This window comes from Meles meles, chromosome 21 (genome assembly GCF_922984935.1).
Source record: "Meles meles chromosome 21, mMelMel3.1 paternal haplotype, whole genome shotgun sequence".
Lineage (NCBI taxonomy): Eukaryota > Metazoa > Chordata > Mammalia > Carnivora > Mustelidae > Meles > Meles meles.
This window is the reverse complement of record NC_060086.1, coordinates 18695210-18720075: the sequence shown is the minus strand read 5'-3', so window position 1 is coordinate 18720075 and position 24866 is coordinate 18695210. Positions and strand designations below refer to the sequence as shown.

At 45.4% G+C, this 24866-nt stretch overlaps 2 protein-coding genes across 7 annotated transcripts in view; one reads left to right on the top strand and one right to left on the bottom strand.

Annotated features, from left to right (window-relative positions):
* The window catches only part of LOC123933496 (transport and Golgi organization protein 1 homolog), a 482235-nt gene that overhangs the window by 231332 nt on the left and 226037 nt on the right, over nt 1–24866 (top strand). The gene's annotated exons all lie outside the window — the stretch shown is intronic.
* LOC123933499 (transport and Golgi organization protein 1 homolog) lies at nt 5601–8115 on the bottom strand. The gene is made up of 7 exons (XM_045992738.1): nt 8057–8115; nt 7912–7947; nt 7765–7832; nt 7547–7641; nt 6502–6566; nt 5906–6068; nt 5601–5625 (listed from the first exon to the last, which is right to left on the bottom strand). Exons 1-6 carry the CDS (start codon nt 8099–8101, stop codon nt 5970–5972), a joined length of 408 nt encoding a protein of 135 aa, XP_045848694.1. The 5' UTR covers nt 8102–8115; the 3' UTR covers nt 5601–5625; nt 5906–5969.

The window sequence follows — 24866 nt, the reverse complement described above, 5'->3', positions numbered from 1 at the left end:
AGGATACATAAAACAATTCCTGTTTTCCTTGTGAATTTAACTCTAAAAGAAGGAAAGTTTATGGTATCGGGTACCTGTCAATTTTTCACTTGATTTCCAACTACTGTAACATTGTTGGAAACAATAATAAAATAATAAAGTAATAAAAGTATGGTTCAGTACAGGACAGTCTGTGCTTTTACCTGGGGCACTGGGTCTAGCAGAACTCAGAGAGGGGAACCCTAGCTCCTCCTTCTAGAAGGTCCTGAAGGTCAGCAGTTCCTGCATTCCTGTCCCAACCCAATGTAGCTCCAGTTCCTCTGAAGCTCAGTCACCATTTCACCCAGAAGCAAGTCGGCATCGGTAACAAACCAACCACAGCATTTCTGATTCAGTGTCCCCTAACCTCTCAATCCCTGAGACCCCTGAGTAAAATAGGGTCTTTTCCAATGCCCTCAGGGACAATGAGGACCAAACCCTGGGAAGAGCCCCAATATGTAAGCACCTGTACGTCCCACCTACCAGCACCTCCTGGAGAAGCTCCCAGAGCCCCCTCCTCAGCACTCAGCCAACAGGGCATCTTCTTTGTCACACCTCAGGAGGCAACAAGTTGCTGCACAGCCCCCAAGATCTCCCAGGCTGTCGGGGCAACCGGCTGGAAATACAGCTCTGGCTCTCTATCCCGGGGCAGTGAGACTGGAGCTGGATCCCTGGGCAGCTACAGAAGCCCTTCCTGCTGAGGCCCCTTGGGTCCGAAAAGCCGATGGCGCGCCCTCTGCTGGCCATGGCTGCACACGCAGAGAAGCCGCCTCCTTTCTGTTGGAGGTGCACAGGTTCCCTCTGCTGGCCACCCTGGGAATCCCGGCAATGCCGCAAGTCATGGCATCTCAGCTGGAAGGTCAGAGGGTGCTGTCTCTCCCCCTGAAGGATCCTGAGGCTTGGCCCCACAACTCCATGCAAAAAGAGGTGCGTCCATCTTCCCAAGTGAAACGACCTCTGCACAGCTCAGCCCCAGAGAGGTCTGAGCTGTGGGCTCAGGGAAATCTGATGTCCAGGATTCCCACCTTCTCTGGTCCCAATGATCAGAGCACCTACCTAGACCTCCTCCACCATGGTCCATGCTCCACCTCCACACACCTAGACCAGCAGCCTCTTTTCATCCTTGAACTTCTTGTCTCTGCTTCTCTCTACCCTGTCTCCCTTACTTCTTCTCCCTTGCTAGCACTTGCCCAATCCCCCCACCACTCCCTCAATGTCTTACCCTGACAGTCTCTTTATCACTCCGCAGACCCTCAGTCCTTCCACTCTGTGTGGCTCTGTCCAGGAACACCACAGGGAACCACCTCTCCTGTCTCCCCCTCTCTCCTGCCCTCATTCGGCCCAGGCCCTGCACAGGGCGTGACAATCCCATTTATAAAGGCTGTTCAGGCTGACCCTGACTGCCACAGTGCAGTTACCAGCCTCTCCTGGGCAGCATGTGGACAGAATGGCCTTGATACTTCGGTGGCCCAGCCATGACCCCAAAGCTCCTAGAGGACGGCTGCGTCCATGACCTGGGAAGAAGGAGGGCTTTGCAGGATGCAGCAGCTCTGCTGCAGAAGGGATTGGCAAAAAGGGCCTAAAAGCTGACAGGAGCAAACACCCAACTCCTCCTGCTGAGGAAGGGATGGGTCTCCTGTCATTGACCTCTGCCATGTCCATTCCTCAACAGGAAAACTGTGGGAGGATTGTGGGGCATCATGGGTCTTACCAAGAAAACTGTCACCATCTGCTCCACTCAAGGCTCCCCTTGAGTTGGGGAACAGCTGGTAAGGTGAAACCCCTGCACAAAACCTGGATTAATGCAGGGCCTCCAGGTTCTCAGCACCTCACCAGCTTCTCAGGGCCTCTCCAGACACCTCATTGTCTGCTGTCAGAGCAGACCACTGCCTGGGGACAGCCACCTGTCTTGCTGATCACTAACCCCCTAAACTAGGAGGGTCCATGTGCTCAAGAGGATCTGTCTCCGGAGTTAATACTCGAGCTGGGCCCCCTCCCCAGAAGGATTCCTGGGGTCCCTTGCGGTAGAGGTACCACGAAGGGTAATCTTGCTCTATCCTCCATCACCCCATGGCTGCCAGTGTGTTATCTGTGTCTGAAGGCTTCACCCTGGCTGCTCGAAAGAGAGGGACTGTAGGTCCTCCTGAAGGCAGACGCTGACACAGAGACAGAACCGGTAATAGTTTATTGGGGGGATACCAGGAGAGATAAATCACAGGGGACAGGATGGGCAGGGAAAGCATTCAGACCACCAGGCAGAAAGCATTCATATCTTTGCTAAATACAAACTAATAGGAGCCTGGTTGTTGGAGGTCAAGGCTGTCTTTAGATTACAAAATGATTAGCCTGTAAGGCAAAAGGATTTGGGTTAGTACAATGGGACCTTATGTTTTCCCAAATGCTCTCTGCCTCCCATAGTGTATCTGAGGATGAACACTTGAGTGTGTGGCCGCCTCTGCGAGTCTATATGTAATAGAAATGAATTGTCTTCACATCTCACATATAAATCGCTGATTGTACCCGTTCTGTTAACTATCTTTTACTTCATTGTGGCAAGGACCTGAAATTTAATAAGAAAAGGGGCCTCTTTGCTTTATCTTTGAAATGAGAATTGCCACTATCTGGGCTGAGGTATTACACTCTTAGTGTATTTTGTTGACTTAAATGAACATATTTTGACGCTCATTGGCATGGAGGTAATTTCATTTAAATGTGAGAACAGTGAATGGTCAGAGCCCAGACACTTTGCCAATTATTTTTTTTTCTTTTTGAGACAGAGACTGTGAAAGGACAAACTTGTGAGTGAAGAGGGATGGGGGAGAAGGTGAGGGAGAAAGAGAATCACAGACAGGCGCCACACTCAGCAGCGAGCCCGACTTGGGGCTCAATCTCAGAAGCTTGAGATCATGACCTGAGCAGGAATCAAGATTCTGCTGCTTAACCGACTGAGCTGCCCAGGGGCCCCTGCAGGTTCTTTATGTACTTCAACTCCTACTGCTCTACTGACCTCAGAATCCAGTATGCTCTATCACAAATTTAAAAAAAGCTGAGGCCCAGAGAAGGCCCCACTGAGAGCTGGTATTTGGGTTGAGAAATCAGGAACACAGGCAAATCCACAGAACACTGGGACTGAAGCCCCGGGGAAGGTGCACGGCCGGGGAAGGTGCACGGCTGCAGGAAGATGCAGAGACCTGGTGACAGGGCTCCAGCTAGAGCGGCTCCTGGTCAACAAGGACTCCCCCACTAACACTCTGTCTCAGGCTAAGGGGAGGGCAGCCATCCTTCACCGGTTCTCAGTCCTGTCTTCACTTTTTCTCACTGGGACATAAAGTCAGCCAGACAAGAATCCCCAAAGACCATGTTAAATTTCCCAAATCTCCACAAGTCTTTCACATGGTTCAGAGCCTTCAGAAATTCAGGGAAATAATGCTTTTCACAGACTCTGAATGAATGGCTTCATAGTAAAAACAATATTCTGAGACAAATAATGGTGTGATCCACACTGTGTGAGTGAACACATGCAGCAGTCGGTGTGGACCACGCGGTGTCCTCACACTCACTCTCAAGCTGCTGGCCTGCCAGAAATGGCCTCACACTCCCTGATAGAAGCCCACGCTCTCCCTGAGCACCTCCAGGCTTCTCAGCATCCACAACCTCCTGTTTCTCTGTGACTCGGGAATCCCTCCCTTCTTTCTGGATACATCTCTGGTTCTTCCCTTATACGGAACGCACCGTCTATGTCCTTTCATCAGTGTGTCCCTCCCTTCCCTCAGACACACACCCTCAATTCCTCACATTAAGAGCAGGCCTCATCCCTCCCAGAGCACAGAGTGTCATCTCTGTACCAAGTGTGCACACACACCTACTGTGATCAGCTTTCAGAGAAGGGCAGCTCTCTGTCACCACAAGGGACCAGCCAACCCCCTCAGTATGACTGGAAGACAAGGTCCATCAATTCTATCTACAGAAAAACTGGAAGAAAGTTACCATGTCCGTAGCGACCTTCACTCCGTCATGACATGAGAGGCCCATGGGCAGCACCGCTGGTCCTTGTGGAGGATGCTCCAGCATCCGTATCTGACACACGCCATAGAAAAGACAGAACCTTCTCCCCCTGGAAGTGACTGAGCAACATTCCAATGAACCCTCTACACCAGCCACCAGCATCAGCCACTGTTTCTCATTCTCACCTCCCAGACCTGACAAGAGCATTTCCCACAATTTTCCAGAATGCACAGGAGAATGGCAGACCCCTACACTAATGATCAGTGAAGGGATCACAGCCCTGTTTCAGGGGTTTACACAACTAAGGAAATGAGAGCTCAAACTCTACACACTGCAGATGAAGTGAGAGGTGTTTCATCCCTCCCAGAACGACATATGCAGATGCTGGATGTGCACGATATAAGAGACAGATGTCTGCCATTGTGCAAAGGAGACATTTCCTTCCCAACAATGGCACTTGCCAACTGCTCCATGTGTGCAAACAGGCAGGCCCACGCACGTGTGTCCTGAGGAACTTCAGAATCTTATTGTGTCCCCAGCCCGGTTTCCCCTTGAATGTCAAGCCCTGAGCACAAACACTGCCTCTGCTCCACCAACACAACTGCAAGGTGATGATCTGGAAACAGAGACACCTGTAAGCTCCCCACAAACACTTGTCCCTTTGAACAGGAAACGACACCACACGTGGATCCCAGGAGATACCCAACAGACACACGTCAGGACACTGTGCTGCCCGGAGAGGAACAGGACTCCAGAAATGGGTACAACTGAAAACACCCCAGTATTTACTTGGTTTTTCTCTGGGACCTCCTTGGGCATGGGGCTGCTATTGTTCCCTTGAGCACCACAGGCTTCTGAAGGGAAAGGAAGCTCAAGAAGGGGTGGAGGTGGATTCAGAACGGTGATGACCACACAGGATTCAAGCCAACCCTCTGCTGCTGCCCCAGCCTATTCCGCCTCTCTCCCTCTGGCATATCCTTCGTGTTTCTCACAGGACTCCCCTGACCCCTGTGAAAGGAGAGAACTGTCCCTCACCATCATGGATATGACCACTCTGCCAAGGGAACAGATGTTTCCAGAATTAATCTATAATGCTAAACAACTGGGGCCTCCACATGTGAGAGTGATATGAAGGTTGTGCTTCATCCAGCCCAGAGCCCAAAACATCATGCCCGCGTAGTGCACCTGGGCAATGCTTCTATGTCTGTCCTCTGTGAAATGTCACTTTTCTTCTCCACGGCAGACACCTGCTGCCCCGTTCTGTATGGTGAACCAGACAGTCCATGAGAAGGACGTCCACCCAAAGTGGAGGAATGTTACCATGTCCTCACTCGGGCTTATCATTGCACTGCAATGCCTTGTGGTACGACCTCTCCATCCTCTCCACTGACAGAAGGGGTTCAACTATGAATAAGCTTTACGACTCACGTCAATTCAGATCATCTCACCATGTGGTGGAGGAACGAAGTGTGGCTGAGGCCCCCATGCCCACCACTGCGGAGGTGGATGAGGAGGAGGGAAGCCTGGTACATTCCGCCCCATGTTGTAGGGCATATGGAAAGGCCCTGGGCAATGAGGAAACTCTCTCACACCTCTACTGACCTGCAGAACAGACAAGAAAATATTTTAGTAAAACAGACAAAAGTTGCAACACAAGAAAAGGAACCAAAACAAAGAGCTGTCAGCACCCGGCTCCTTCTCCAATGCCACCTTCCAGGAGAGCTGCATCATTCTAGAAAACGTTCATGCCCCTCACAACTGAAACACGTGTGAGGTGTGGGGCCTGCAGGGAGTCACCCAGGATTCCCTCTTCGGGGCTGCTGCTCCAGGAGGCATTTTCTATGACGCCTCTGGCATCTGCCAGAGTTCACCATCATCTCACCCAGCAGTCCACTGGAGGGATTCCAGCTCATGTCTTCATCCACACAGATGAGACGCATGGGAGGTCACAGCTCATCTTCTCCACCAACACTCAAGCTGCCCAAAGCATGTGGCCCAAGTGTGAGGCAGTCCTGGCTTTTCCTATTTTCCATCTGTGAGGACATCTGCAGACATCCTCCCAGGTTAGCCTCCTGACACGAAAATCAAAAATGCTCCTGCTCCCGCAGGAAAGCAAACCACAAGGAGTCAGCCGGACTAGCCAACTTCACTGTGGAGTGAGATGTCATCCTCCTCGAGTTATTTACACACACGCACACACGCGCGTGTGCACACACGCACACACACACACACATACACATGCATGAGGTAAGCATCCGTGATAACCAACATGTGCCTCTAAGCATCTACAGCTTTGGGAGTAAGCACGAAATTGATGATCTCTAATGGAGCAGCCCGGAGGTTCCTGGGTGAACAGCGTGCACTCTGAAAGGGATGATCACAGGACACACACAACAGCCACAAGGCCAGGACAGGGAGCTGTCCACACTGCAATCCACTTCAGAAAAGGACACAACTGAAAACGCCCATGGCACTTACCGTAGACATCAATGGGTCCCGTTGAGGGCTGGTGCTGTTGTTCATCCTGTGAACCGGTCTAGGTGCTGGATCAGACAAAGCTCAGAGGTTTATTGTGGTTTGCATGCCCTCCATGCCTTCCTCCCCCATACTTTTTCCCTCACTTGGGTCCCTTATCAGAGGATTTCACCCGTGACTCAAGTGACCCCTTTGCGAGGAGAAACACCAGTCACTTGACTCTTGCCGGAGACACTCCAGGGCCCTGGTTCTGGTGTTTCTGTAAGTAAACCATCACGCGTGGACAGGTAGGGGTACAACTGGCTGGAAATCAACACTAAAATTGGGGTGCTCAACACACATCAGGCAAAATCACTTTTTTTCATAGATTAAACATCTAAGTGAGAATATCCTTGCGTGTGTGACATCCACAAACCCCCAACATGAACGGCCCACGTTCTCTTCTCAGGCCACAGGTGGATGGTTCATTTGTCCATCCTGCAGATGAGACCTAGCATGTGTGCCTGGCCAACAAGTAAACATTTCAGGGAAGAAACAGACTTTGACATTTGTATAGTCACGAACAAAGAAAACATAGGCAGATTGAGCAATAAAGCTATGGCATTGCACCGATAACGTGAGAGGAGTAAAATATGTTTCGTTGCTGAATATGGTCTTATAGATTACAAATAAAACAAAAATATAGGAACCTCCATAACGAGTTAATAATTGCCCTTTTTCAAATAGTCTTTTTTTTTTTTTTTTGCCAAGTCTTGACCACTGAGTCAAGGTGGGAAGGGCACTCAGCTCCCACCTTCTCAGGCTCAGCTCTTCTGAAGAAGGTAGCAGGGGGTAAGGAGTGGAGGGGCATGAGCTCCACCTGTCACAGGGGCAAGTGTCCTGCTGCCTGGGGGCATATGAGGAAAGCACCCTCCTGTCACCCCTTCAGACAACCTGCAGGCTTGTGATTCTCTCCAGGACACACAGCGATCACCCACAGGAATGGGAAGGACAACATGTGGTTTCACAGCAGAAATCAGGCTGCTGCATTTCACATCGTGTTCCCTACCTTGCCACACAGGCTTCTGCAACACAGGCCTTCGTGGCATCGGTTCACGCCTCATGGATCCCACAGGCAGCGTCTCCCTTTCCATCATGCGTAGTCTTGAACACAGAAAAAGAATGGACATCTCTAAGAATTACAACACCACGTCCTCTCCTAGGCACTAAACAGCATAGCCGTAACCTCTGCAAACACCCGAAAAAACGCACGTCAAACTCTCACACCTGTATTTCAGGTAGGCGTTCTCCCTGCTCTGCTGCATCATCCTTGTTTCCCAATATCGAGCCTTCATCTGTGGGAGAAAAACACACCCACACTCAGTTGTGCCTGACTGTGCCCCAAATGAAGACGAGGAAAAAGAAAACACTTACCCAGTTAGCCAGAGCATTCCTCTCCTGAACTGCGATCTGAAAAAAAGCCAACACACCGAAAGCCCATGTTCAGGGCTCTAAGGGCCACTACCATTACCTGCAGGGGGCGCCAGGGGGTCAGTGTGTCGGACACAACTCAGGTTACCTTGTGATTGAAGGTGAGCTTGGACTCCTGCAGCTGATCTTGCATTTCTTCCACTTGTTGTCTGTGAGGGACAATTGTTTGCATCAGACAAAACCCAACACGGGGTGTGATTTTCAATCATCTGCCCACGTGGCCATCCTCCTCTGATCTGTCCCCTCATACAATGGATCCTGACACAGGAAACACTTTCAGCGGACTATCATTGGACAGTAGGATCTGTAGAAAGAACCTCAAAAGAGCTCTTTCTTCTCAGAAGGGTCTGCCCTCAAGTGAAACCATGTCTCCAGAGTCTAACTGGGGGTTTCCCAAAGACTAAGCCACAGAGCTGAGGGAAATCACTCCAGTGCCACCTCCTCCCTGTCTCACCGGCGAGGACCTCAGTCTAACCCCGAGCCAGAGGCGCAGAAAACCTCACCCTAACTCCCACTTACCTCACTTCCTTTACCAGGACACAGTATCTGGCTTTCAACACAACCCTACAAGGCATACTGCAGGTAAAAACCATGACAGCAAGCACGAGAATCACACTTCCTGTGGCAGAAGTGATGGGGAGAGCAGGCTGGACTTTAAAGTCTCTTCGATGTATGATACTGGGTCTAAGGGAAAAGTGCACAAGAGGAAGAGGAGATGGTAAATGTGGGCAGAGATGTGAAACTCTAAGGCTGTAATATGATTCCAGACAACACCACCATTACAGAAATCAAGAGTGCTTGTGCTGGCCTTTTGAAGAGGCTCAAAACAAACCAGAGGAAAGACTCATTAACAGTAAAGAATGTCCAGTAGAAACTTCCAAAAAAGAAACACAGAGACAAAAATGACAAAGACAGCACAGAAAATCCAAGATTGGTAGGTCATTACAAAATGTGTAACACACATGTAACAGGAATACCTATTCCTGTAGGAGAATGGACGGAGAGATATTTGAAGCAATAATGACAGAGCATTGTACAAAATTAATGGAGTTACCAAATCAAGATCCAGGAAAATGAAAACATTGAGAGGATAAATACCAAAACACACACACAAACAACGAACAAAAAACACCGATGATGCCTAATCTAGAATATTCAGCTACAGATCATTAGACACAAAGAAACAGTTCTGGAAATCTGGAGCAGCGGTTGGGAGTGGGTGGGGGAAGGGAGAGAGGGGAGCAGTAACACCTTACTCCAGAGGAAGAAGGATAAGAACATCACACTTCTTTTCAGAAACCATGCCATCAAGAAGGATGAAATGTTTACAGTGTTTAAAGGAACATCGAGCTAGAAACCTGTGGCCAGTGAAATGATCCTTCAAAACACACCACAGAGTAAGGAAAACCGTCAGGATTAATGATGGGCATTATTTCAATGAGGAAGGGGTCACTTCTCCAAAATGACACAACAATTTCTAATGCGCATGCATCAACAACAGAGTATCAGAGCACATGAAGCAGAAACAGAAAATATTGCTGGTGGGAACAGATGAATCCATTCCTACAGCTGGAGAATTCAAAACCCTCTTATCAGTCATTGACAGACCCAGAGATACAGAAGTTCCATGAGAACGCAGGTGAACTGACCAGCATCACCCATCCACTGCATCCACTAACATCGGCAGAATACTTCATTCAACAACCAGGTATAGACATTCTTCTCAAGCTCATATGGAACAGTCACCGAGAGAGCCCATATTCCGGACCATGCAACACATGTGAACCACCAAAGGAATAAAAACCATAGGAACTATGTTCTCAGACCACAGATGAGTCAAACTAGAGATCGAGAACAGAAAGATAACTGGGAATGACCAAAAATGGAGATTCACCAGCACACTTCTAAAGAGAACATGGTGGGGAGGGCTGGTGGGTGGAGGGAAGGGTGAAAGAGGTGAAGGAGAAGAATTCACTTCTGGTGTGAGCACTGAGAAATGTACAGAATTGCTGAGTCATGTTGTACACCTGAAACTCACATTATACTGTTTGCCAATTATTCTTGAACTTAAAAAGAAAAAGAACATATGGATCTAGAAGGCACTTCAGTAGAAATTTAAAACTACATCAATCTAGGTGATAATCAAAATTGACATATTAGAGGGAAATTTGTAGTACTGAATGGACATAGAAATGTCCAGTGACTAGGGGGGTGGGATTATGGACATTGGGGAGAGTATGTGCTATGGCGAGTGCTTTGAAGTGTGTCAACCTGGCGATTCACAAACCTATACCCCTGGGGATAAAAATACATTATATGTTTATAAAAAAATAAAAAAATGCTCAGTGACTATAAAATTTTCTGCTTATTTATGAATGAAAGTACAGAAGGTATATTAATATACTTACAGCAAGGACGGTTCTCCAGAGGTAAATGGGAAAGGCACAAGTTAGAGGAGGAGGAGGAGGAGGAGGAGGAAGACACCAGTGAAGTGTCACAGTTATTCACATTTGGGTTTGTGAATTGGGACACTGGAGCAAGAGGAGCCAGAGTGCCCTCATCCTTTTAAGGGGCACTGTGGGCCCAGGGAGGAGGTGAAGATGGCTGGGGGGAAGTGGAAGGAGGGGTGGGGCCTTAGGGAGGGGTGGGGAGGGGACAGGGTGGTAATTAGGGATGGGAAAAGGGAGGAAATAGAGGGTAGGATGGGGAAGGTGTTGGTCAGGAGAAGGGGTCAGGGTCAAATTAAATACTTGAGGCGAAGGAGCAAGGTTCACAAAGGTTAGGAGGTCAGCAGGTTAGTAAAGCACAAGGTCTGTAGGACACATTAGCAGGTAAAGTGAACTCTCAGGAGCAGTTGGTGTGGAGAATCCATCCTCCACCAAGCCTTCCCGGGTTTGAACGTTTCCTTAGCAACCTAGAACCATTTTAATCTCTCCACCAATCAGCTGCCTTTGCCCCTAGTAGCTCAACATGGATGCCACAGGTGACCTCGTTGGTACAAAGCCCCTTCCCATGTGATACCCCACCACGTGCCATCCCAACGACAGGTCCTCTCTGGAACTTTGGCCATCCTTCTTGTTTGCTCCCTCCAACCCAGGTCCCTGTTCCCTCTTCTGGGCACTCCCTCCTTCCTTTCCAAACTCCCATCTGAGAGCCACTGGCTGAACAACATAGAAAGCAAAGGAGGACCAAACTGCAACAATAAGCAAATACACAATCAGAAGAGGAGGTTCCAGTCCTCTCTTTTTTTAAAGATTTTATTTAAGATGTAGATCTTTTTTTTTTTTTTTTTTTTTTTTTTAAAGATTTTATTTATTTATTAGGCAGAGAGGCAGACAGAGAGAGTGAGAGGGAAGCAGGCTCCCTGCTGAGCAGAGAGCCCGATGTGGGACTCGATCCCAGGACTCCGAGATCATGACCCGAGCTGAAAGCAGCAGCTTAAACCACTGAGCCACCCAGGCGCCCCTAAGATGTAGATCTTGATGGCAAACCATCTGAATCCCATAGCTGTCTCCATACATCTGACCACATCCACCGATTTTAGGCACATAGGAGACCGTTACAAAAATGCGCCCAACTTACTTTAGCCATAAGGGAAATTTCAATTTTTTTTTCAGAAGCATGAAATCACAGACAACAACAGAGCATGTTATGGTGATATAATGTGTTAGAAATTACTACTAAAAAGCGAACTAGAAATTCCCATGTGTTTAGAAATTGAGAAGTACCTCTATCAATGGAACAGGAGTAAAGAAATAGAAAGAGGGGTGCCTGGGTGGCTCAGTGGGTTAAAGCCTCTGCCTTCGGGGGGCGCCTGGGTGGCTCAGTGGTTAAAGCCTCTGCCTTCAGCTCAGGTCATGATCCTGGGGTCCTGGGATCGAGCCCCACATCGGGCTCTCTGCTGATCGGGGAGCCTGCCTCCTCCTCTCTCTCTCTCTGCCTGCCTCTCTGCCTACCTGTGATCTCTCTCTCTCTCTGTGTGTCAAATAAGTAAATAAAATCTTTAAAAAAAAGGAAATAAGAAATAAAAAGAGCAACACTGGAATGGAATGATAGGAGCATGATACAATTGTAATCAAATATGTCTTCTGGGCTGGAATATCCTCCGGTATTAGTGTGAGAAGACTGCATGGTCTCAAAACCACCCCTAATTGGCCGAGACATTTGAACACCTCCAACAGAGTAGATCTGTCGCTTCTCTTTGTGACCCTCCTACCCACTAGCTCCGGCTTTACATGATGAACCTCACAGGGAAACAATCCGATCAGACTCTCATGGCATCTCCTGGGACCTCCAGGAACGAGAGCATTTTAAGAGAAGACTTTCACCAGCTTCTCCCCTGGCGGATCCAGGACAACACCCAGGGAGCTGGCAGCTCCAGATGTGCTGGGTGGGGACAGCCAAGCAGGTGGGCAGGGCCAGGGACCCAGGAGACTCGACAAACCCCTTCTTATCATCTCTCCTGGGCCCTGTCCTGAGCTGAACTTCCTAAATTGTGTCTCCCTAGGACACTCACAATGTTTCCTCAACTCCTTCTGGCCCAAGACAGCTGAATATCAGTACTCTACAAAGCACCACTTTATCATTATGTAAATTTCTTGTAAACAGGAACCATTCTAGTATTGCTTAAATAGAACAACAGCTTTTTTTTCTAATTAACATATAATGTATTTTTTGTTTCAGGGGTAGAGGTCTGTGATTCATCAGTCTCACACAACTCAAGCACTCACCAAAGCACATACCCTCCCCAATGTCCATCCCCCAGCCACCCCATCCTTCCCACCCACTTCCACTCCCACCACCCTCAGTTAGGAGAACATCTTAAACATACATATATGGAAACCATAAAAAACAAGCCAGCAACAAAACAAGGATAACAAAACAAAGTAAAATTCTGCTTAGATGCTGCTGTCCACCTCAAGAGTCCCAGAGCTGGGCTGCCCTGGTTGTGAAAGGACAGACCAGCTATGGAAGGGGTGGAGTCAGACTAGCCCAAAAGTGAACAGGAGAGAGGCCCAGCCTGTGAGGGGGACCCGGGACGTCCATGAAAGATGGCCAGTGTCACCTTGATTAGATCTGGAATTGGGAGCAGGGAAAGAAGCAGGGAACAGAGTTTGGGGGCCTCAAACAGGTGAGATCAGTCATGGAGTTGAGGAGGTGTCCCCAAAGCCAGAGTAAGCCTCCTATCCATTGTGGAGGTCAAGAAAACCAAGGCTGTACCCACCTCGAGTCTAGCCCTGACATAAGTACAGCCATCTTGACAAAGCCAAAGCTGGCACCTTGCACCCCCCCCCCCCCCACCTGCTCCTCTCTCCTTGGTAGTATGTGTGAACAAATAGTTAACTTGTAGAAATCACAATCCTGCAGGACAGGAGTCTCCCTTGGTTCACAAATGTCCCAGTGCTAAATCTCACTAACAAGGACGCTTGATAGGAGGAATGTGACATTCCACCAGGAAACTCCCAACTATCTTCATGTTAGTGCCTCATTTGAAGGAAAAACGGCCTTGGCTTGATAATAACCAAGCCTCCAATATCCTGACAGTCTTCTTTACCCTGGTAGCCCTTCTGAACACCCACTTTGTCCTCACCCACCGCTGAGTCTACCCCTACTCTGCCTTTAAAAACTCTGACTGTAATCTGGTTCAGGGTCCAAGTCCCTACTCCACTGCTTCGGGTATACTTGGGCCCAAGCTTAAGCTTGTCAAATAAACCCTCATGCGATTGCATCGGTGTTGGCTCCTTGGTGGTCACTCACACCATGAAAACTCGGGCATATCGCTATGAAACTCTTTGTAGCCTCTGGAAACAAGCCGGGAGCCTAGAGTTTGAGATCCAGCTGTCCTCCTTACCTGCTGTTTGGCCCAGTGCTCATTTCCTTCAGTGAACTGAGAGTGTCCATACCTGTTTCCATAACTGTGCAGAGGACAAGAAGAAGCCACATGTTGAGAACACATAGACCTTGGTGTCATCATCTCCATGGGCTGAGTGTCTTCGGAGATCCGGTGCCTCATGTCTCACAGCTCTTAATGGCAGCCCGGGTGACAACCACAGGTCCCTCCTGTTTCAGGCCTGTGCTATGCCCTGCCCTTTGCTCACATCAGCTCTCGGGCTCCAGATGGCAGGAGGACCCCATGAACTGAGGGGAGAGCTCTGGGCCCCTGGTGAGACTGAGAGATTCCTAGACCCTGGGAAAGGTGAGCAAGTGAGGGATCCTACAGGACTGGGGAACAGAGATCCGGGGCTCCCTGGAAGGAATGGGGGATTGGGCAGCCGTGGAAAGGGCTGGAGGCATCTTACAAGATTCCTGGGTCCCCACAGGGCAGATCTCCCCCTCACCTCTGCTGGTGCTGGCGGGGATCTGATCTGTTGCAGCAGCAACAGATCAATGGGATGCTGGATGGAGCTGGGAAGAATGGTCTGGCAGGTAAGTGGAATCACCAGGCTGGGATACCCTCGGCCTCTTTCTCCTTCCCCAGCCACCTCACTACCCTTGACCCTGACCTCACCCTCCAGCAGGGCGTGGAAAAGCCAGGCAGAGGTGGACTCCCATGGCCAAGGAAGGGTCCCCCCCAAGACCTCTGTGTCCTGGTTGTTGAACAGACAGAAGGAGTCACCCGGGGCTCCTGGAACAGGGAGGGAGAATCTGGCCCCAGAGCCCTCTCTGATGGGTCCTGGGGAGAATCCTGGAGGGACAGAATGTAGCACTGGTTCATAGTCTAAAAAGTAAATGTTTATTAAGGAAATGGGAAAAAAAACGAGTTGACAATTGAGCCTCTGGAGGAGAACAGGACCAGTTTCCATTCTTCCAATTTCTACTCTTTGCCTGGAAAATTACTTCCCCTCTCTTACCCTCCGTGTCCTTCTCTGTGATGTGGGGACAGCACGGATTCATTTTTCAGGGCATGGATGCCAAGATTCATCAAGATCGGTCATACAAACTGTGAAGCTAGTTTAAACTGATTTTATACCTATCATTACCATCATTTTTTCTTCAAGATCAAACTTATTTCTCTAAACATTATGCTAAATAAAGTACAATAGTAAATCAATAGCAAAGAGGCAATCTTTTCAACAAATAGTTTTGGAATGAGTAGACATGCATGTTCAATAAAAGGAATGTCAACCTATACCTCACAATGCATAGAAAAATTAAAACAGTTCATAAAGCAAACATAAAACGCAAAACTACAGACTCTTTAAAGAAAGCCTAGGAGAAAATCTTTATGACCTCATTTCAGACAAAGTCTTCTCAGATACCACACAAAAAGCAGACCCATAAACCACAAGTAAAATCTACAAATTAAACTACATCAAAATTAAAATATTTTACTCTAAAAAGAACACTTTGCTCTTTACTCTCTTTCTCGGTAAAGAGAATTAAAAAGCAAGCCACAAACAGGGAGTTTCCGCAAATTACATATCAGACAGAAGATTTATATCCAGAATATATGAAGAATGCTCAAAGTAAGTACACTTGATTATCATTATTTATGTTAGTACTGTCTGTGGAGTCGTCACACACACTGAATTACTGAACAGAGAACATTCTTCCTAGGGGATCTATAGGTTTAGGTTGCTAAGGAGTCTCTGACTGAAACATTTTCATAAGCTAATCAATACAAAACCTTGTTTTATGTGTGTTTCTGTTTTAAGACACCTTATTTAATGCACAATGTTAATAATTAAAATTGAAATAATAGCCAATAGCACTATATAACTCATATCTGGACAAAACTTACCTAGCTTATGCATTTTCTCTGTAAGGCATATTGTGTCTTTCTTACACTCATGAACATTACACATCATTTCAGTATTACATTTGAAAGTCATTTTAATCAATGAAATCACCAACAAAACACACAAAAAAGTGTGAAGAGCATTGCATTATACAGTCTGTCAAAAGTAAACTTGAGCGTGAGAGCTAAAACAGTGAGGTAGAGGGTGACTGTTTGACCTCTCCTGGGAACACGCATCTTGTGTGACTCAAATTGTTCACTGTTCTGCAAAGATGAATGTATGCAAATCCTACTGAGTATTGATTTCAGTTTCTAATACACTTTCACAAGTATGAAAATTTGCAAATGTAGAATCTGTGAATAATGAATATTGACTGTAAAATAACAAACCAATAAAAATATTGGTATAAGTTTCATGCAGACACTTCACCAAAAATATATATATAAACAGCAAAGCACATGAAAGATGTTCAACCTTATTAGTCATTTGAAAGAATCAAAATTAAGTTCAAAATTACACACCATTACACAACAACTAAGAAATCTAAAATTTACATTTAGGATCAATACCGTAACTACCATTACACACACACACACACACACACACACACACAAAACACAACCCATAAATTTTAACATGCATCTTTTCAGAAACAATCTGTACCATCAGGGTTTCACCAAGGCATAAAGGGGTTTTCTGGATGGCTGGAAGAGTTCATAGATTTAACTGCTTTACAACTTTATGTAATTTGGGGGTCACTGTGCTCTTACATTCCCTAGAGCAGAGTAAAATCTTACTCTTCTTCCCCATCTTCACATCAGTATCTGATCCAGCAAAAAATACAGCCAGGCTAAGTTTAGCGAACAATATTCTACTTCGCTGTTTCTTGCTTCATAGCATCTGAAAGTTTTTGTGGGGCTGGACACAGGGAGAGGTGGCACTTCTTTTCACCACTGCTGAATCCCTGAGTCTTGAAAAGCCAGAGGGGGAAGGGAAGAAAGGGAAACCAACAGCCACTTGCCAGAAGCCTTCTTTTTTTAAAATTCCATGGCTTGGGTTGGTTAGTTTCTTAGATCTGGGGCTGAGTAGCGATAAAAAGGTTTAAACTAACAATTAAAAGGAATTTCCGGGTTACATGAACAAAGTCATAGAAATTCGAGTGGAAAATGGCACAAACTGCTCTGCATTCATCAGCTGTTCTTTGCTGCAAAGGAGAGGAGGCCGAGATTGCTTTCTTGGTTCTAAAGAGGCAAAACTTAAAAATGTGCTCATTCATATACAATAAACAGTATTCCACAATTTAATACAAATATCTGCCAAGTTGAAGGTCAAATTATAATCCTCCAGAACGGACCTATAGAAAAAGTCTGATTTATCTGCTAACAAAAATATTCTTACTCAAAAGGACAATCCACCAGCCCAAAAGCCTGTTCTTTAATGGAAAGAAAAAAATATTAAAAAAAATACAATAAAATCGCATTCTGTAGATTACTTTTTATCATCTAGACAGATCTGCTCAATTGCATAAAGGTAAGAGAGTTTTTTTATTTATTTATTTATTTGACAGAGAGAGATCACAAGTATGCAGAGAGGCAGGCAGAGAGAGAGGAGGAAGCAGGCTCCCCACGGAGCAGAGAGCCTGATGCGGGGCTCGATCCCAGGACCCTGAGATCATGACCTGAGCCGAAAGCAGCGGCTTAATCCACTGAGCCACCCAGGCGCCCCGGTAAGAGAGTTTTTGATGACGAAAGAATAAGTAGCAGACACCACCCATGAATGCCAAGTTATCAGTTTAGCTCACAACACCTCTTTCTTCACAAATCTAATTTGTTTGCACTAGAGTTAGAAAAGCTAAAATGACACCAAAATAGTCCAGATATATCTGTCATTATGTTAGAATTTCAAAGACTTTCCAACACTTCAACATACTAGTACTAAAACTTTGGAGAAAACTACTACAAATTTAAATTTCACTGTATAGAGAAGACACTTGAGAAAGTAAAGAGTTACAAATACAATCCTCATTTCTAAAACAGTATTTCATATAAAACTAGAGGGACAGGATAAAGGACGGACGAATAGGAAAAACTAATTAGGCCTACTGATCTATTTACTTGACAAGAATCAATGAACTGGAAACAAAGCAAGCTTCTGGGGCTTGCAAAACGAAACTGAAAAGTAAAGATTACACTGGTCACTGAGAAGAACAAAGCAAATATCCTTCTACAATCTTCTGAGCATGTTCTGAATAAAATTAATTCTGAAAATACACCTTTCAAAACCACGAGAGGATCCCAATGATTCAAGTTACCACTAGCTGATTTAACAAATACGATTAGGCCCAACACTAAGTTTAGCCAAAGTTCCCCAGTTAGGGATCAACATGCTGCTGTGTACTAAATTTACTCATGTCTGAATAGGACATTTCCTGTTTGCAAATGTTTTTACAACTAGGTATGGATTTTGGAAGGTTGCATGTAAATCTCTTTAGAAGCCAACTTGCAGTTCAGCATTAGTCTCTCTTTTCACTGAGAATTGATAGATTCTCGAAGTTTGTGTTCTATTCCTGAAATGTTTAAGAGTTACCAACTTTAAAAAGGCACAAATTCTTATTGACCAGAACATTCCAACCCATCAGACATATCCTCTCTCATGAAATTCATTATTAGATCAATGACTTTTGGAAGTACCGATATACAGGGGCACCTGGAGGGCTCAGCTGGTGAAGCATCTCCCTTTGGCCTAGGTCATGATCCCAGGGTTCTGGAACTGAGCCCCACATCAGACGACCTGTTGGGCGGGGAGTCAGCTTCCCCCTCTCCGTGCCACCTCCTCGAGTCCCCCCAAGCCCCCCCCCACTGTGTGTGCTCAATTCCAGGCACACAGGCATTCTCTGTCAAATAAACAAATGAAATCCAAAGAAAAAAGAAGATAAAATAGACAATTTAAGAGGCTTCATTTATAAAATGGTACCAACTGAAAGGAAAGATCACCTAGGACTTCAATCTGAAAAATAACAGATAAAATACCAGTATCTAAATTACTAATAGTTCAAAAGATTGTCCAGCCCACCTCTTGAAAATCCCTTTCTAAGTAAGGGAAGCCCAGTCATCTGGAGTCCTATTCAGCTGTAAAATTTCCAAGAAAAACACAGACATCATGATCTTGTCAACTGGAATTCTTTTCCTCCTTAAGTCATGCTGTATCTAGACACCACTCTAGTCACTGTTCTACCAACTGTTTCCAGATAGCTCTGTTTCTAAAGCCTGAAGCCAGCAAGCACAGAACAAAATGGAATGTAAGAGAAAGGTATTTTCTAGTTCTCCTGAGGTGACCCTTTTTAAACCAGACACTGGTTGAGAAGACTTCTTTTTTGCAATAAATTGTTGCCTCAGCTGTGAGCAGAGGAGCAGGTATGAACTTGAAAGGGAGATGATAAAGGGACCTAATGTTAAGAGACTATGCAATGGGACACCGTCCCCCTCCCTCCCCCCAGTGGCCCAGTCAGTTAAGCCTCTGTCTTGGGCTCAGGTCATGATCCCAAGGTCCTGAAAAGGAGTCCTACATTGGACTCCTTGTTCTGTGGGGAGCCTACTTCTCCCCCTGCCTCTGCCTGCAACTCTGCCTGCTTGTGTATTCTCTCTCTCTCTGACAAATAAATAAGTTAAAAACAAACAAAAAAAGGAAGTGAGAGACTATGCAAAGAGGGGCACTCGGGAGGCCCAGTCCTTCAGCCTCTGCCTTCCACTCTGGTCTTGATCCCAGGGTCCTGGGATCCAGCCCTGCACGGCGCTCCCTGGTTGGCAGGAAGGCTGCTTTTTCCTCTCCTATTCCCTCTGTTTGTATCCCTTCTCTCACCGTCATTCTCTCTGTCAAATAAATAAATAAATCTTAAAAAATAGAGGCTATACGAAAAGTAAAATTAAAAACTAAAAAGAGGGGAGTCAAGATGGCGGGGAAGTAGGAGGAGGCGCCGTTTCAACCTGTACCCTAAAGTGAGCTGATTACCTACCAAAGAACTCCGACCACCATGAAATCAGCCTGAGATCAGGATTATACACGTCTGGATCTCTACAGGAGCAGAAGATGCCAGTGGCAGGTAAAGCAGAGTGGGAACATCGGACTTATATCAGAAGATAAACAAAAGGGGGAGGGAGCCACCAGAGGTGACCGATTGGAAAATAATACCCCAATACGAGAGTGCCCTGCGTCTCGGGACCAGCATTAACTTGGAGTCTGGTTGAAAGCACTCAAAAAACAAAGAGCAAAGGATCGCTGGGGGAAATAGTGGGAATCTGGGCGGTTAGGGACAGGGACCTAAGACCCTGGACCCAGGACAGCCTCCACTGGCGCTGAGCCAGAGAGAGTGTGGTGGAGAAACCAGGTCTCCATCCCTGAGCCGCCAGTGCACCTGAGCTGCCAGTGCACCCAAGAACAAGTGGGGTCCGGCTCCCGTGAGGGGCTGGGAGTCTGGCCAGACAGCAATCCTGTAATGCACGCGTCCCACACCCTCCCTTGGGAGAGGTGCTCATAGGTGCTAGCCTGGAGCTCTGGCATCCAGAAAAACCAGACATTCCCAGCCCGGGACAGCGGGGAAATCTCAGTGTGCGATCTCTGCTCGGAACCTCTCTGGCAGACTGGAGCTGCCTAGACAGCTGCCGCTACCATGGTATTGGGTACAACGAGGAGCTCCTGCATCCCCAGGGACCGTGACTCAGAACCGACACTGCCAGCAGCTCTGCAGAGCATTCTGAGGCTTCTCTCTGAGAGGGAGGTCGGGGTGCAGTTTGCTCTCCTCTAAAACTCCAAAAACCATCAAAAGCTGTCAAGGCGAGAGAAAACAGATGAAAGAACATAAAACCCCCCAGAGAACAAAAGCCTGAAAAAAACAGTTTCCTCAGAGCCCACCCCCTTGAGGGGAGCGGGAGGACCTAACTCAGGGAACATCATTTTCTGAAAACCCACGTGGCAGGCCCCTCCCCCAGAAAACCAACCAGGAAGGAAGGAAAAAAAAAGAAGAAGACTACAAGAGAACAACCACCACTACTTCATAAATACAACTTTTATTTGTAACTCTTTACCAATATTCTGGTTCTTTTTTTTTTAATGCATACAGATAATTTTTTAACCTATTTACCATCAAACTGAGATGTCCAGTACATCAAATTCCTTAATAACCTTATAACCTGAACTTTTTGATACATACACCCAGGTTTTTCTTTTGATTTTCTATTTTTTTAATTCTTTTTAAATTTTACCTTAGTTTAGTCTAGTTTATACTTTTTTAATTTTTATTTTCTACCATACATATAGAGTTAAACTTCAAGGTAACCGCCTTTCCCCAATCAATGCTACCCCTCTAGGCAAACCACTTTTTAATCCCCCTGTAACTTAGGAAAGTTGAGTCCCTTTATAAAAACATCAAGATACATCCAGGAAGAATCAAAATAACCTTCCTCGCCCACACTGAGAATTTATAACCACTCTCCCAATTTTTCCTTCTGCCAGTGTTTCTGTGAATTTGTGTTGGTCCTGATAATATATAAATCTTATACTTGGGGTTCTTTCTGATGAGGTTCTTCCCTTTTTTTGCTTATATATATATTTTTTTTCTCTTGTCATATACTTTTATCAGTCTTTTTGTTTGTCTGTTTTTGTTTGTATACTTCATAAATCTTACTTTGGGCCCATTTGGGCTGAGCCTTCTCTTGTATCTTCGTTTTTTTCCCTGTCTCTCTCTATCATTTTTTTTCTTTACCTTTTTTTTTTCTTTCTTCTTTTCTATTTCTTTTTCTTTTCTTTTTTCTCTCATTTGGGTGGGGAACCCTGATTGCACAGAAGCGTTCCAGGGTGCACCTTGACTGCACCACAATCGATACATCCAGCTGCATCTGTTCAGTCATCTCTTACCAAAATGACTAGGAGGAGGAATACCCAACAAAAGAAAAATACAGAGGATGGACCTTCTGCAACAGAGCTAATGGCTATCAACATAGACAATATGTCAGAAAAGGTATTCAGACTAACAATTATCCAGGCAATAGCTAGGTTGGAGAAAGCCATGGATGACCAAAGAGAATTGATCAGGGCAGAACTGAAAGCCACCAGGGATGATGTTCAAAATGCTCTCAATGAGTTCCAATCTAATCTAAATTCTCTAAAAGTTAGGGTAACTGAGACAGAAGATAGAATTAGTGATCTGGAGGACAAACAGATAGACAGAAAGGATCAGGAGGAAGCCTGGAACAAACAGCTCAGAAGCCACGAAAACAGAATCAGGGAAATAAATGATGCCATGAAACGTTCCAACGTCAGAATTATTGGAATCCCTGAAGGGGAAGAAAAAGAAAGAAGTCTAGAAGATATAGTGGAAGAAGTTGTCTATGAAAATTTTCCCAATCTCACGAATGGAAACAACGTTCATGTACTAGAGGCAGAGAGATTTCCTCCCAAGATTTTAGATTCTTGAAAGTCCTCACAACACCTTATAGTTGAAATGAGGAATTATGTTTCACGACAGACCCTCTTAAAAGCAGCTAGGACAAAGAAGCTCCTTACATACAGAGGAAAGCCCATTAGAATAATGTCAGACCTTTCCACAGAGACCTGGCAAGCCAGGAAGGGCTGGCAAAATATATTCAGAGTACTAAATGAGAAGAACATGAAACCAAGAATACTCTATCCAGCAAGACTGACATTTAAAATGGATGGAGAGATAAAGAGATTCTAAGACCGGCAAGGCTTAAAAGACTATGCAACCAGCAAGCCGACACTGCAGGAAATATTAAGGGGGGTCCTGAAAAAGAGAAAACATCCTAAGAATATCACTGAACAGAAATATAGAAACAATCTACAGACAGAAAGACTTCAAAGGTAACACGATGTCAATCACAACCTATCGATAATCACTCTCAATGTGAACGGCCTAAATGCGCCCATAAACTGACACAGGGTTGCAGATTGGATAAAAAGACAGGACCCATTCATATGTTGTCTACAAGAGACCCATTTTGAACCTAAGGATACACCCAGACTGAAAGTGAAGGGATGGAGAAGCATCTTTCATGCCAATGGGCCTCAAATGAAGGTCGGGGTAGCGATTCTCATATCAGATAAATTAGATTTTAAATAAAGACTGTAGTCAGAGATACAGAAGGCCACTACATAATTCTTAAAGGGACTATCCACCAAGATGATCTAACAATTGTAAATATCTATGCCCCCAATATGGGAGCACCCAATTACATAAGAAAACTATTAATCAAGATAAAGAGTCATATTGATATGAATACAATAATAGTAGGAGATCTTACTATGCCTCTCTCAGAAATAGACAGATCATCGAAGCAGAAAATTAATAAAGAAATAAGACCATTGAATGACACATTGGACCAGATGGACCTCATAGACATATACAGAACATTCCACCCTAAAATAACAAAATACTCATTCTTCTCAAGTGCACATGGAATCTTCTCCAGAATGGACCACATACTGGGTCACAAAGCAGGACTCAACCGATACCAAAAGACTGACATTCTTCCCTGCATATTCTCAGATCACAATGCTTTAAAACTGGAACTCAATCACAAGGAAAAGTTCAGAAGGAACTCAAACACAGACCACCTTGCTTAAGAATGCTTGGATCCACCAGGAGATCAAAGATGAACTTAAACAATTCATGGAAACCAATGAGAATGAAGACACTTCGGTCCAAAACCTATGGGATACAGCAAAGGCGGTTCTAAGGGGGAAATACATAGCCATCCCAGCCTCCCTCAAAAAAATGGAAAAATCCAGAATACACCAGCTGTCTCTACATCTTAAAGAACTGGAGAATCAACAACAAATCAAACCAACTCCACATGCAAGAAGGGAAATAATCAAGATTAGAGCAGAGATCAATGAGGTAGACACCAGAGATACAGTAGAACGTATCAATGAAACTAGAAGCTGGTTTTCTGAAAGAATCAATAAGATCGATAAACCACTGGCCACACTAATCCAAAAGAAAAGAGAGAAAGCCCAAATTAATAAAATTATGAATGAAAAGGGAGAGATCACAACTAACACCAAGGAAATAGAAACAATCATCAGAAATTATTACCAACAGTTATATGCCAATAAGCTAAGCAACCTAGATGAAATGGATGCATTCCTGGAAAACTATAAACTCCCAGAATTGAACGAGGAAGAAATCAACAACCTGAAAAGAGCGATATCTAGTAATGAGATTGAAGCAGTGATCAAAAACCTCCCAAAAAACAAGAGCCCAGGACCTGACGGATCCCCTGGGGAATTCTACCAAACTTTCAAAGAAGAAATAACACCAATTCTCCTGAAGCTGTTCCAAAAAATTGAAGCAGAAGGAAAACTTCCAGACTCTTTCCATGAAGCCAGCATTACCCTGATCCCCAAACCAGGCAAAGACCCTACCAAAAAGGAGAATTTCAGACCAATACCGCTGATGAATATGGATGCAAAGATTCTCAACAAGATCCTAGCAAACAGGATCCAGCAGCACATTAAAAAGATTATCCACCATGACCAGGTAGGATCCATCCCTGGGTTACAAGGTTGGTTCAACATTCGCAAATCAATCAATATGATAGAACAAATCAATAAGAAGAGAGAAGAACCACATGGTCCCCTCAACTGATGCAGAAAAAGCATTTGACAAAATCCAGCATCTGTTCCTGATTAAAAGTCTTCAAAGTATAGGGATAGAGGGAACATTTCTGAACTTCATAAAATTTATCTATGAAAGACCCACAGCAAATATCATCCTCAATGGGAAAAAGCTTGCAGCCTTCCCGCTGAGATCAGGAACATGACAAGGATGCCCACTCTCACCACTCTTGTTCAACCTAGTATTAGAAGTCCTAGCAACGGCAATCAGACAACAAAGAGAAATAAAAGGTATCCAAATTGGCAATGAAGAAGTCAAACTCTCTCTCTTCACAGATGACATGATTCTTTATATGGAAAACCCCCAAGACTCCACCCCCAAACTACTAGAACTCATACAGCAATTCAGTAACGTGGCAGGATACAAAGTCAATGTACAGAAATCAGTGGCTTTCTTATACACTAACAATGAAAATACAGAAAGGCAAATTAGAGAATCGATTCTATTTATGATAGCACCAAGAACCATAA